At 46.7% G+C, this 12,853-nt stretch overlaps 1 protein-coding gene and 1 long non-coding RNA gene across 4 annotated transcripts in view; one reads left to right on the forward strand and one right to left on the reverse strand.

The window, feature by feature from the left end:
- CAMK2D (calcium/calmodulin dependent protein kinase II delta) overlaps positions 1-12,853 on the forward strand; it is a 201,776-nt gene that overhangs the window by 24,613 nt on the left and 164,310 nt on the right. For all 3 annotated transcript variants that reach the window (XM_053975118.1, XM_053975120.1, XM_053975117.1), the window contains exons 7-11: positions 373-492; positions 2,074-2,194; positions 2,614-2,746; positions 5,877-5,993; positions 12,279-12,537. In XM_053975118.1, the coding sequence (XP_053831093.1) occupies positions 12,473-12,537 (65 nt within the window). In that variant the 5' untranslated portion in view covers positions 373-492; positions 2,074-2,194; positions 2,614-2,746; positions 5,877-5,993; positions 12,279-12,472. The remainder of the gene's footprint in view (positions 1-372; positions 493-2,073; positions 2,195-2,613; positions 2,747-5,876; positions 5,994-12,278; positions 12,538-12,853) is intronic.
- LOC128805998 (uncharacterized) lies at positions 8,074-11,538 on the reverse strand. Its single transcript, XR_008436678.1, has 2 exons — positions 10,055-11,538; positions 8,074-9,363 (listed from the first exon to the last, which is right to left on the reverse strand). It is a non-coding gene; the product is annotated as an uncharacterized LOC128805998 (long non-coding RNA).

Below are 12,853 nucleotides of genomic sequence, written 5' to 3' on the forward strand. Positions count from 1 at the left end.
AAAAAAAAAAGGAGTCTGAAAGGCAGAGCAAATGTACTCTACTGGGGAAGAATCTTTGGGACTGATACTCAACCCTGCTTGTTAAGAAAAACACACTATGAGAAAGTGTCTCAACCATGTGTCTTTCTCACACCAGAAATTTGTAATGTTTCTAGGGGCTCCCCAAAATGGACATAATGGGTAAAACCCAGTGCATTACTGGTACTCGATGATTTTAATCTTCTTAATTTTTTTTTTTCTTTGAAGAGAAATGAGTAAACCTTGACTGCAGGTAGAACAGAGAACTGCATAGACCCACTTTAAGCATCTAGAAAATACCTTTTCCTCATATCAGAGGCTTCAAGGTCAAGTAGATGTCTTCTTATTTTTCAGCTGAGATTAGGAAGGTGATGAAAGAAACAATACAACCAGAATCCTATCTCCACAACGTGAAGCAAAGAAGAAATCTTACATCACGGTTAAACTCATTTTTCTGCCGATGATGGATGAAGGGTGAGTTCACGAGCTGCTGTTGTTCATACTTCCAGGGATGCTAAATTACAAATGCAGATGAGGGCTGTATTTTAACACTTGGGAAACAGCTTTCTGAACCCTTTGGCAGGGCTGTTGAACTAAACACAAAGCTTCTATCTCTCTGAATCTCTCAGGGCATATTAATCCTTCACATAGAGGTTTGTCAGATGAAAAGCTGCTTGAATGGCTTGATATTTTTTTAATTGTGTCTGAATTGTATTGGTGCTGCATACAGATCACATAAAGGCAGAGTCAGGAGTCCCAGCAAGCTCCTGTGATGCCTCTGGGACGTGCAGGATAGGATAGGGTGCTGCCCTGCTGCTGGGAGCTGAGGGAGCAGCCCAGAGGCTGCAGCTTCACTGAGGAGCACAGCACAGCAGTGGGGTCTGGCACACAGCCCACTGTGCAGGGCGGGGTAAGCCAGAGCTCTCTGTGCACGTGGAGTCACAGACTGCTTGGGGCTGGAGGGACAGCTCAGCCTGTTCCCATCCCTTGCCATGAGCAGGGACACCTTTCGTAGACCAGGCTGTCTGAGCCCCATCCAGCCTGCCCTTGCACACTTCCAGGGATCTAGGGGCAGCCACAGCTTCTCTGGGCAGCCTGTGCCACGGCCTCACTGCCCTCACAGGGAACAGCTTCTTCCTGCCTGGCATTTCCTTCTGCTGGGAGAGACCGGGGCTGGAGGGGCCTGTGATTTGACACAGCCCCGTGTTTTTTATGCTCTTAGGCTCGTTGGATCCTACAAATCCTTACTTACCAAGCAATCTTCTCCCATGTAAGTAGCTTTGAGCACTCAGGAAATACAGCAGTCTTTATCTGAGCATCAGAGCCACGTTTGCTATGAAACAAAATAGGTCACAGTCATTTTTCTGTAAGGCTTTCACTCAACAGAGCCACAGCAAAGGTGAACTGGTTTGTGAGGTTGCAGGGGAAGCTTGCTTTTCTATGCCAAGTCCTTTGCCAGCCATTCTTAAAGCTTATCCTACCCAGTTATTCTACACAGAAAGGACACTCATTATTTCAGCAAAGTGGGAGAAGAGCAGCCTAATTTAATGCAATCCCTTCAATGTCTCTTTTGAAGCTCAGACAGGATTCAGAGATGTTCAGCCTGTTCCAGTTCTGAATGTCTTACTGGGTTTTGAAAAACTATTACTCAAATCTTCCTTTGATTTTAACTTAGTTTTTTCCCCCATTTTTGTATAAAATTTGTCAAAACCAAGGCAATATCTTTGAAAGTGTTTTCAGAAAGAAAACTTGATTGCTGTTTCTACCTAGTTCTGAAATCAAGCACTCAGAAATACAGTGGGCAGGAATTCAGGCTCTGGAGCAGCATTTAGTTCTGTTCCGGAGGAAGGCAGAAAAGTAATTTTGTGTCACAAGTAAGCTTGGTCTCCTATACAAACCAAAATGTAGCATTCCCTGAATGGCAATCCCAGTTTTCCAGCTTGCCTTTTGTACACTTGCACATTCTCACACACTGCAGTATTAAAGAACTCAGTGTGAAAGAACAAAAAGTGCTGGAATCTCAAGTCAATCATTTCTTCTCCGCTTTCCCACCAGCAACCCAAGACTTTCTTCATGCTGAATCAGCCACAAATGGAAAAGGTGGTGAGACCACCTGGGTTGTGAATAGCACCATCATTGTACATGAGCAGCGTGGGGCTCTTTGTGTATCCTGCAGGTATAAAAATGTGTAAGAAGGGACAAAACACATCATGAATTTTACTGAAATGGATGATTAATACGTGAACATAAAATATTAGTATATTGTCACAATATACTAATAAATAAAAGAAAAATATTTATGATTATACTTACACAGAACACCAGAGATTATGTAGGGACAGAAAAAAAAGTGTTTACTCTTCATGTTTTTGCGTTCCAGTTTTACATTTTACATTGCTGATTGAATAGTTTGTGGTAGGAGAGAAAAGTGAGGACATGGATAGCAGGAAGCAATGAAATAACAAACCAAAAGAAAACCATGGCTGGGGATTCAACAAGCCCATGAAAGAATGTGCCTGCTCTTTTTCTACTTTAGCTAACCCATGCAGGTGACTCTGGAAATCTCTCTCCTCTTGTTTTTTTTTTTTTATCCAGGGAGGACATACAACTGTAGGACAAGTACAGAGGGCTGAAGGACAACTATGTCAACAAGGAAGCAACGCAGGAACAGAAATCTGAATCAATATTCAGTCAGACCCTTTAATAATGTAGCTCATTTTGTACCGATGTAAGTAAATCCTTAATTCTGAAGCAGCTTGTGCCTAGGGGAAAGGAGTGCAAGAGCCTCTGGTATCCCCATAGACAGCCCCTGATGGGAAGCATGATACAGTGAAGAGAGGTAAAACCTTAACCAGTCTGGAATTCAGGAGCAGTGGAGGCACCCAAGGAGAAGAGAATATGGACCTCGGGAGAAGAAACTACTTTAGAAACACGTGTAGATATATATATAGAGAGATTTGACCCATGTTTTTATCAGATGAGAGGTCCAATATAAAAGGAAGTCATATGGTAAAGAATGTAAGGTTGTCATCAGGCCACAGAAAATCTCATCACAAATTCTTTATTTCCACGTTGGAGTTCAGGAACAGAGGAATGTAAGATCAAACCAGCTCACATGCTGCAACAGTTAAAGTAGCCTATTTTAAAAATAGAAATCAGATCTGATCTCTCTTTGGAAGTAAAAAAAAGTATTGTGCAGAAAGTTACAAGAAGTTCTGGATCAGATTATGTGGTCAGCAGCTCAAGTGGCTTAAAATGATCAAAACTCCAGTAAAAAAAAGTCTTTCAAAAGACTATTCAGATTGCTCTGGGTATTTGTGTTTGAATGGTCACAGCATGACCAACACCCAGCCCAGAGCAGCAGAGCAGCTGAAATGGAGGAGCAGGGCAGCCAGCCGTGGGGTGAAACATCACTGTCACTGGAGAATTAATTACAGCGTGTCAGTCAATGAAAGGTAACACCAAATTACAGGCACTGTGCCAAAGAAAAAGACTCCAGGGGGTTCCTGGCTTTGAGCCCACCTCGGTGGGAGCTGTGTCGCTGTCTGGGATGCACACAGGATGTCCACACAGGCTTGAAGGGATGGTTCTTGGGGCTGAACATCTCCTGGGAGTCAGGAAGAGCAGGGAGCAGTGGAAGAGGCAGCAGCGTGGCAGCTAATAAACAGCACGTTACTCTGCATCTCATAAATCTCCACCAAGTTCATTTATTCTCCTCTGAGAATGAATAACTAATGAGGAGCCTCCTCTTGCCAGTTATTGGAGCACTACACAGAGCGGGTTGGATGTGGAGCTGCTATTAATAGCACTGAACGAGCTGCTAATTGGGCAGTTATGTAATGGCTTTGTTATGAAACCTAGTTTGGGTTTGACACCTTCTGTTTGCTAAAAACAACAGTAAAACCCCCAAACAAATCCAGGGTTAGCAGTGCGTGACATGAAATAAAGGCTGAATACTTACCAATGTTTCTAAACACAAATAGAATTAAAAAGGGGGGGAAAAATCAATTTGTTTTTCTGAATTCCAGCAGAAGTGAGCTGGAAGCGAATCATTTCACAGGTCTGCTGTTCAAAGGGATACTTCAAAGTAACTTTCTCTAATACCTGCCCTGCAAATACTGACAAAAATCCTCCAAGTGACCTGCTTCTGCAACTTGTGAAGTCTCAGAAACTATTTCTTTAATTTAAAAAAGTTGTGCTTTGAGTGAGCAGAGTCAGAACTTATTTTAAGGAGAAAGAAAGACCAGAAAATATCTGTGTGACACACTGGTACAAATCATGCACTAGGATGAGGCACAAATCTCTACTCTTTTAAATGACAATAGATAACCTATACAGTTTGGCATTTTTAAAGTAACTAACTTATAAAAAAAAGGGAGAGAAACAGGTGGGGATGACATTTTGTTCACTGCTGTAAAGAAGGAGAGAAGATTGCAGTGCATTAGGAGGGAAGCTTTTATCCAGGGTGGCCCTTTGGAGTGGCTGTTTCTAGTTACTCTGAAGGCTGGACATTGCTGGTGCAATTTACAGCCCTGGGAGCTGCTCCTCCTGGTGAAACCCAGCTACTGTCCCCTGCTTGTGAGGTGCTTTTCCTCTGGATACACCAAACACAGCAGCATTCAGAGCCTGCAAGAAGGATCCCTACAGAGGTTTGTAGTTGTATGCGTGTCATAATATACATAGAAATGAAAATTCCTGTGAAGTGAATATCAACACTGTGCCAGCGGTTGTTGTTTGATCAGTGTTATCCATAATCTTTTGGTGCTGGGGTAGATCAAGGCTGTCACTCCAGAAGGAGCCCACAAACATGCAAAGAACACTTCATCTGTCTGTTTACAAACATACATCCTCGGCTTTGTGCAGAGAAGCACGTGGAATTTGCCTGCAGCTGAGTCACCTTACCTTTCAGGAAATTGGGCACAGATACTACACTCAGCTCTGCAGAGTTATTTTCCACTGCTTGCCACTTTACATTGTCTAGGTGATGATAAACCCCCTGATTTATCCAGCATGGTGGATTAGGAAGGTTTTATTCCACTAGTTCCTTCATTACTGAAGTGCCCAGAGGCGGCAGCCAGAGGGCTCAGAGAGGCTGGATGCACAATGTCCCAGCACCACAGTAATTGCAGCCAGCATGCCTAAAAAGCTGTGATAATTTAGGGTTCAGCAAGTGTTGAAAGGAATAAGACTGGAAGTCGGGTGGTCCAGATGGCTCCCACATGTATCCAGTTAATTATCAAGATCTAGAATCTCTTATCCATTTTATGTGTGTGTGTATAAATATCAGTGTGCAGAAATACATATAGACACTACTTCATTAGGATATTTTGGAATTACCATGTGGCAAATAATAGAAGGATCTTCTCCTAAAATAACATCAGCAAGCTTCCCTACTCCTACACATGAGTTGAAAGGAGTTTTCTCCTCAGTGCATGTTTTCACTGGTAGTACAGCTTGTTTGTGTTGTTACTGCTCTTCTGTAGCCTCACGTGTGGGAGCAGGAGGAGGCACCGAGCAGCTCCCCGGAGTGGTAATGGTTCCATATTTCTGTTGTGGTGGTGCTGAAGGGATCCCAGAGAATACAAACTTGGTCACCCATCTCGCTGGAGGACAGAGTTCAAAATTAATCCACAGTCCTATGATTGCTTAATTCTCAGTTATTCTGAATTTATACTGGTATAAATGTGTACCTTTGCAATACTTCAAAACTTCTAAAACACTTTAAACCCCATATAAATCTTTAACTGTTGTTTACATTTTAAAACCCTTAAAATACTTTGAAATGTCCTTTAAATTATATTTCAATATGGGAATAATATTTTCCTGTGTCTGATACAATTTTTTTTCCTCTGTGATAGTGTTTTCTGCACCTTTTGCATTGCCTGCCTGCAGTGATGGTACATCTACTGCAATTCCCTGTGTATCCTGGTGATCCTTGTTTTTCCCAAGATAAGGCAACCCAAGCCTTCTTGTTGGTGAGTGCACATAACTAAGGTGTGTCTGTTGTCTGCTAATATATGTTACCATTTCCTGCTGGATTGATATTTCATTTCGTGTCCCAACCACACTTTAATTGATCTCTGGCAAATGGTTCTCTAATGGAGAAACAGAGAAGCTACTTCTCTACAGGGATATTATCCTGGAAATACCATATTTTTGTTTCCTCTGATTCTACCAGTTGTTTTTTTTTTTAGTTTTTAATAAATGGAAAGACCTCCCCGTAATTCAGAATCAAGAAAATTTCTAGATGGAAATCAGGATGGGAAAGGAGCTTCTGTCAACTGGAGGAGATGCTGTTTATTTCACTCAGCTGACCCAAATATAAGCCAGAAGCAAACACTTTGCACTTTCTTGTGTGTCTGGGGAGGATGTAGGCAGAGAGCTGATGGGATCCTCTTGAATTTGCTTGATAAACTGAGAATGGTAGAGTTCACTACAGCAGCCCTTGGCACCATGGAAGCAGGGGGAACAAGAGATAGGACAACAAGGAACGGCTTCAAGTTGCACCAGAAGAGGTTTAGGTTGAATATTAGGAACTTTTTTTTCATGGAAAAGATTGTCCATCCCTGGCACAGGTTACCCAGGGAAGTGTTGGAGTCACTATCCCCGTAGAAATTTAAAAGACAAGTAGGTATGGTGATTAGGGACATGGTTTGGAAGTTGTGCATATCCTTCTTCTTATGTCTGTTTTATTCTTGGCATGAGCACTCCCTGCTGTCTGGGTCATGAAACCAGCTGCTGCTTTTCTCTTCTACTAAGGTTTAAAATCTCCACAGTCTAACAACTGTGTTTTTCTTAAAACTCAGCTTCTTTCCAGTCAACAGTGTCTCATATGCACTGGGTTCCTTAAGATCTTTCCCTTTTCTGACCAAATCTTTTGTCTTCAGTTCAGTCTGTCCAAACTTTTGTCATTAAAATATTCCCCTTTTCTCACCCCCCCGACCATGTTCCCCTACTTCTAAAATCTCAACACTGATGTATTTCCCCCATAAAATTCCAGCCTGCCTCTTTGTCAGTTCTGGTTAACTCTTGTTACTGCTCCTTCCCCTTTTCATCATGGAAAGCCTTTTCATCTCCAGTGCTGGGAATGCCTGTGGATGGGAAGCAGGAGGTGTTGTTATGAATTTCCTTCTTCAGCTTCCTTCATTGAAAGGATGCTCCAAATCTAAAACGTGTGGTAGAGCAAATCACATAGAGTCAGCTCTCCCATTTCTTGTTAGGAAATGCCTGGAAATGTTTACAAAGCACTCACCAAAAGCATTCAGCAGGAAGACCCGGCACAATTTCAGTGCTGGCATGCCAATGTGGGCTCCTGTGTTTCCTGCTTCCCTTGCAGCCCTGGCAGCCTCTGTGGAGTTTGTCAGCCAAGATCACACTTAGTTCCTCACCTTGATGATACTGAGGCTGTCACAGCCAGCTTTTCCACATGCATACCTTTCTCTTGGGTTTATATGGCAAGGTAATATTAAAATGAGTCCTACCAGGCCAGAGAAATGCAGAGAAATATTTCCCAGAGTCTGTCACCACTGAACCAGAAGTAACAAACCCCTGGGAACTCTGGAAGGGGAACCATTCATCCTTTCTGAGTCAGCCAGTCACACAGGGTTCAAGACTGGTGCTCAAACTTCCAGCAGTCATAGAATCATGGAATCACAGAATGGTTTGGGTTGGAAGGGATCTCAAAACTCATCTCATTCCAAACTCCTGCCATGGGCAGGGACACCTTCCATAGACCAAATTGCTCCAAGCCCCAGGAAGCATTTAATTCACAGCTTGAAATACCCTTTTTTTAGTAATGTTTGTATTTCAAATCCATGTCATGAAAGCCAGTGGCAAAAGGTCTTATTCATGGAGTGTTACTGATTCTAATTGCTTGTAAAAAGAACTGTGTAAACAATGGAATATTTTGTTTGCTAAGAATTCATTAAAAATTACTCAGCTCAAAATAACCAGGACAAGTGCATTAAAAAGAAATCACTCTCTTCAAAAGCATTATTTTAAAGGCGTATTCTTAATTAAGAATACTTCAAATAAAAAAAAAAGAGAGAAGAAAAATGTATTCTTTAAAATTCTGAGATGAAGCTTTAATCCTAGCAGAGCATTCCTTGTTTCTTTCCAGTGCAAACAAATGAAAACATCTGTTTCGCTCAAGCCTGTGTTTTTGCCCTTGCCCCGCACAAAAAGATAAAAAATAAGGCATTAATTTTTCATTACTTTCTCCCTGTGGTGCTTCCAGAGGCAGGAGCTAAGTGGCCAGCAGTGCCTCCCAGCCTGTCAGGAGTGATGCTTTTTTAGGCCAGAGAGAACCTTTGGTCTCCTGCATAGCAAGAGCGTGACAGAATCACTGAGCTATCAAATCAGTTATTCTGCCAACATCTTTCTGGTTCACTGAGGAGTAAATTAATGCCACCTAAGAGTGCTCCAGCAGCAGAGGCAGAGAGAGCACACACACTGCCCTGCTCGGGCAGCAAGGTGCTTGCCAGGAGCGTCAGTCATGGATAAATAATTCCTTTCCTTTGGGGAACCTTCAAGGATCTACTTCTGTGAGCGCTGATGCGCACGTGGTGGGACAGCGGCCCGAGAGAGCTTCTCCAGGGGCAGAAACAAGCCCTGGGGCAGGTGCAGCAGCTCCACCGTGGATCTCCACAATCCACCAGAGGCTGGGCAAGTCTCCAGCCTCTGGAGTCAGCGCTGGTCAGGAGCTGGTGGTGAGGGAGCTGCTCCAGCAGCAGGCCTTGGGACAGGCTTGAGGCCACCCTCGTCACTTGGAAAGGAGGGAGTGAGTCTCTGGCACGATGTCACCGGTCCTTCTGCCCTCCAGAAGCTTCATTTAGCAAAGTCCAGCAGCTCCAGCGAGAAAATGAGAGAGGTGCAACATGTGGTGCAGCAGAGAATTCCACACTGACCTAAATCTGTGCCTCCAGTTCCAGCTGTTGCAATGAACTGCAAACCCATGTATTTTCTGTGTGACTTCTCCCAGTTGATCCTCTTTTTTTACCCTGTCCTTATGTATTTCCTGGTTTCCATGTACAGTTTTGATCTTTTCACTGCTTTGCTGCAGTGATGTACCTCTGACTGCTCGTGTTGTCCATTAGTTTCCCCAAGTGCTTTGCCTCAGGAATATGTGCAGCCCTGGGGAGGACCAAGATCTCTGTTAAAGACCATCTGCTCATAAAGTGAGTATTTATCTAAACCCCAGATTACTCAGGTGTTCTGGGCACTTCCTGCCTAGGCCTCTACTGTGAGTGGCTGTTGCACTTGTTCACAAATGAAACATACATTATTCCTAGCAGCCCTCACGATGAGCAGTACACCCAAACGACCTCTTGGAAGCTCTCTTGACTCCTGCAAAACATAAGAAAATTGAAAATCTCTATTTGCAAGGTTAGAAATAAAAGGAAAACATCACTTCGGCTGTCTAAAAGTAAAGCCATACAAAGCAAAGACCTCGCTGAATAGCAAACAAAATAAATACAATTTCCTTTGCCACAATAAATGTTTCAGTATAAAGTTGAATATATATTTCATTCCACTTAGCTGTAACAGTTTGTTAAACTTCAGGATTTTTAAGTGAACTACTTCAGTTTCTTACAGGCTTGAACTGTTCTCTTGAAAACCTTGTGGAGAAGAAAAATGTGCCCTGGGATGGCTTTGAAGCATTTTGTTTGGTTCATTGTTGAGATCTGACTTTCTTCAACAACAGATAAATTGTTTCTGTGGCCTTAATGGAAATCTGAAGCTCTACTCAGCATTTAGAATTCCACCTCATGGACCAGATCCTTGGCTGCCATCCTGCCTGCTTTGGTCTGCTCAGGAGGAATTTGGGGAATGTACCAAATGTTTAAACGGCAGCTACAAATTAAGGTTTTCTTCAGCTCAAGAGGGAACTACAATTAAGACATGATTGTTGTAAGGAGAAAAAACCCTCTCAGCTGAAGTGTTTCCAAGCTACTCATCACTTCCCTAGTGTTTCTCTTACAGAAATTCATCTAGTCCTGTGATATCAATCTTGTAAACAAATGCTTTCTTTACTTACCTCCTGTGATAAAATTCATGCTTGATATTTCTCTAGGAATTCCTTGGCCCCTTCTTGTCTTTTTCAGATTGGGAAATGTGAAACAAAAATAGTTTTAAAAAAATCTCAGTTTGGATCACTCATCCTTATAATGACTTTAAAAAAACCACAAAAACATCAACAAGAAAGTGAATTGAAATCGAATTTAAGTATTTTCTTCTGAATATTTTTTAAATGAAAGAATAACTGTATGGCACAGCAATAGCAGATACTTGGTCCAAATGCTTCTTCCTAGAATATACCATTAGGGAAAAAGTGATGTAGTGCCAGGGGAACATGTTTCATTTTCTTATGTCTGTGTACATCTGTTTGAGGAACCTGGCAGAAAACTCCCGTTAAATGCAGTGATCAGCCCGCCCTAGGGGTTCAGCACTGCTGATTGCGTTCCTTGTGCAGATATTATACCAAAGGATGCACAACTTCCATGTTACTTTTTTGTTTGAGGGGATTTGGAAATAGGCTGCTGTTCGGAGTGCTTGTAATGCGCATTCCCTTCACGGAGGTGGGAACAGATCCGTTCTTGCTGCTCTGAATGGAAACATCCTGCAGTCTGTCTGTACTGGCGCTGCTGCACCGAGTGTTTCCCTGGAGAGGAACTGATGGAGTGAATGCTTTGTACTTGCTCGCGAGTTCCAAAGTCCCTTTGCTGCCGCCGTTACGGCACGAATTCAGCGTGTTTGTAGGAGGCACAGCTGCCTCACCTGGAGGAACACTACCTTTGTGTAGGCTCTGGCATTCCTGTGGAACATTCATGTTCCTTTTGGGAAGGGCTGGCAGGGTTTAACTCTTCATACGAGACCACAGCTCTGGATGCCGATTCTGGAAACTCGAGAGGTTTAACGTAAAGCCCTTTGTGGGTGCGTTTTGTGCGTCTTGGCTTCTCACTTAGCAAAATGAGGATGGCGATGCTCCGGGCTGCCTTTTGTAGTGGAGCTCTGCTTGTGACCAGGCTGCTGCTTGTGCTCTGTGCAGGTGTGGCTTGAGCTCTTCGGGTGGCTCACCACCACTTAGCAGATGAGAAAGGAACAAAAGCAATTCAGGTTTATCAAAAGGGATGAAATGCCTTTTGGGTGGCCCCATTCCATGTTCAAGTGGTCACGGCCCCAAGGCTGCCAGGGCTCAACGAGCATTTGGACAACGCTCTCGGGCACAGGGTGGAATTTTGGAGGGGGTCCTGTGCAGGGCCAGGAGTTGGACTTTGATAATCCGTGTGTGTCCCTTCCAACTCAAGACATTGTGCAGTGCAGTGGAGGAGACCGAGACGGCCGTTTGCCGTGACATTTCACACGTGTCCCCAGCCCTTCCCGGCGCTCTGCGCGGCACGCACGGCGTTGTCCCACGGCCCGGCGGTCCCGTCCCGCGGGGTGAATCCCGGGCTGGGACCCCGGGGCCGGGCGTGCGCCGTCGCTGCCGCGGGTCCCTTCCCGGGGGGGGGCGCGGCTGCCCCGCGGCCCCGCTGACGGCCGCGACCCGGCGCACGCGCGGTGCGCCCGTGCCCCCCCCCCCCCCCCGCACGCGGCCGGGGCGGCCGTGACGTCACGAGGTGCCCGGTGCGTGTGCCCCCCCCCCCCGCCCCGCGCGCGGCCGGGGCGGCCGTGACGTCACGAGGTGCCCGGTGGGGGTGCGCCCCTTCCTCTTCCCGCTGCCCCTCCCTCCCCGCGCGCGCGGCGGGGGCCCCTGCGACGTCACGGCCCCTTGCCCGCGGGCGCACCCGCACGCGCTTCCCGCCGCGCGCCCGTCCCTCGCGCTCGGGCGAGGCGTGACGTCACAGGCGGCCACTGGTGAGGGGGGCGCGCGCAGGTGCATCCGCTTCCCTCAGGGCGCCTCCCGCCGCCGTCCCGGGGCAGCGCCCGGGGAAGGGCCGGCGTTCGCTCTCGGGAGGACGGGGCGCAGGTTCTTCCCGGGCTCCGACCGCCCCTGTGAGTCTCCCGCGGATGTCGCGCCGTCCCCGACGGCTGGGAGTCGCGGGCCGGGGTCGCTAGGGGGAGGCACGGCACCGGCGGACGGGCTGAGGCGCGGGGGAGCGGGAGGGGAGGGAGCGCCGCGCCCCCCGCCCCGGTTTTGCTTTCCCTTTTGCCGCTAGTTTTCCGTGGCGAGCGCGAGGGAGCCAGCAGGATACGTATTTATTTATTTATTTATTTACTTACTTATTTATTTAAATATTTGTTTGTTTGCTTCCCTAAAGGGTGAGGGGAGGGGAGAGGGAAGACCGGAGGAGGGCGCGGAGGCAACGCCGTCACCAGAGGAGGCGGTGGCGGGGAAGAGGAGGAGAAGAAGCCGGCGCGGAGCCTCGCCTCACCTCGTCTCGCCTCACAGCCCCTCCGCCGTCCCCGCCTCGCCGTCCACGGCCGCCGGAGTCACCGGCGGCCGCCCGTCCTCATGATGGCCTCGACCACCTGCACACGCTTCACCGACGAGTACCAGCTCTTCGAGGAGCTCGGAAAGTAAGGACAGAACGGAGGGTGAAGGCTCCGGAGGCTGCGCGGGTCGGTGTGTGAGCCTTGGGAGGAGCCGCGCCCGGGGCCCCCTCACGGCTGCCGAGAGCCCCGCGGGCGCGCTCGGGCTCTAGTAGCCATACGACCCCGGGACGGCGAGGGGCTCTGGGCGGGTGACGGGCAGCTGCCCTTAACCCCCCGTGCCGCTATTTATTGTTATTTATTTTTTATTGCTATTTTTAGCTCTTAGGTCGTCGCGGGGTGGGGGTCTCGGTTCGTGAGGGGTGTCGGAGCGCGGCGGGCGCCCCCCAGCGGCGGGGCGGGA

Source organism: Vidua macroura, chromosome 4, assembly GCF_024509145.1.
Source record: "Vidua macroura isolate BioBank_ID:100142 chromosome 4, ASM2450914v1, whole genome shotgun sequence".
Lineage (NCBI taxonomy): Eukaryota > Metazoa > Chordata > Aves > Passeriformes > Viduidae > Vidua > Vidua macroura.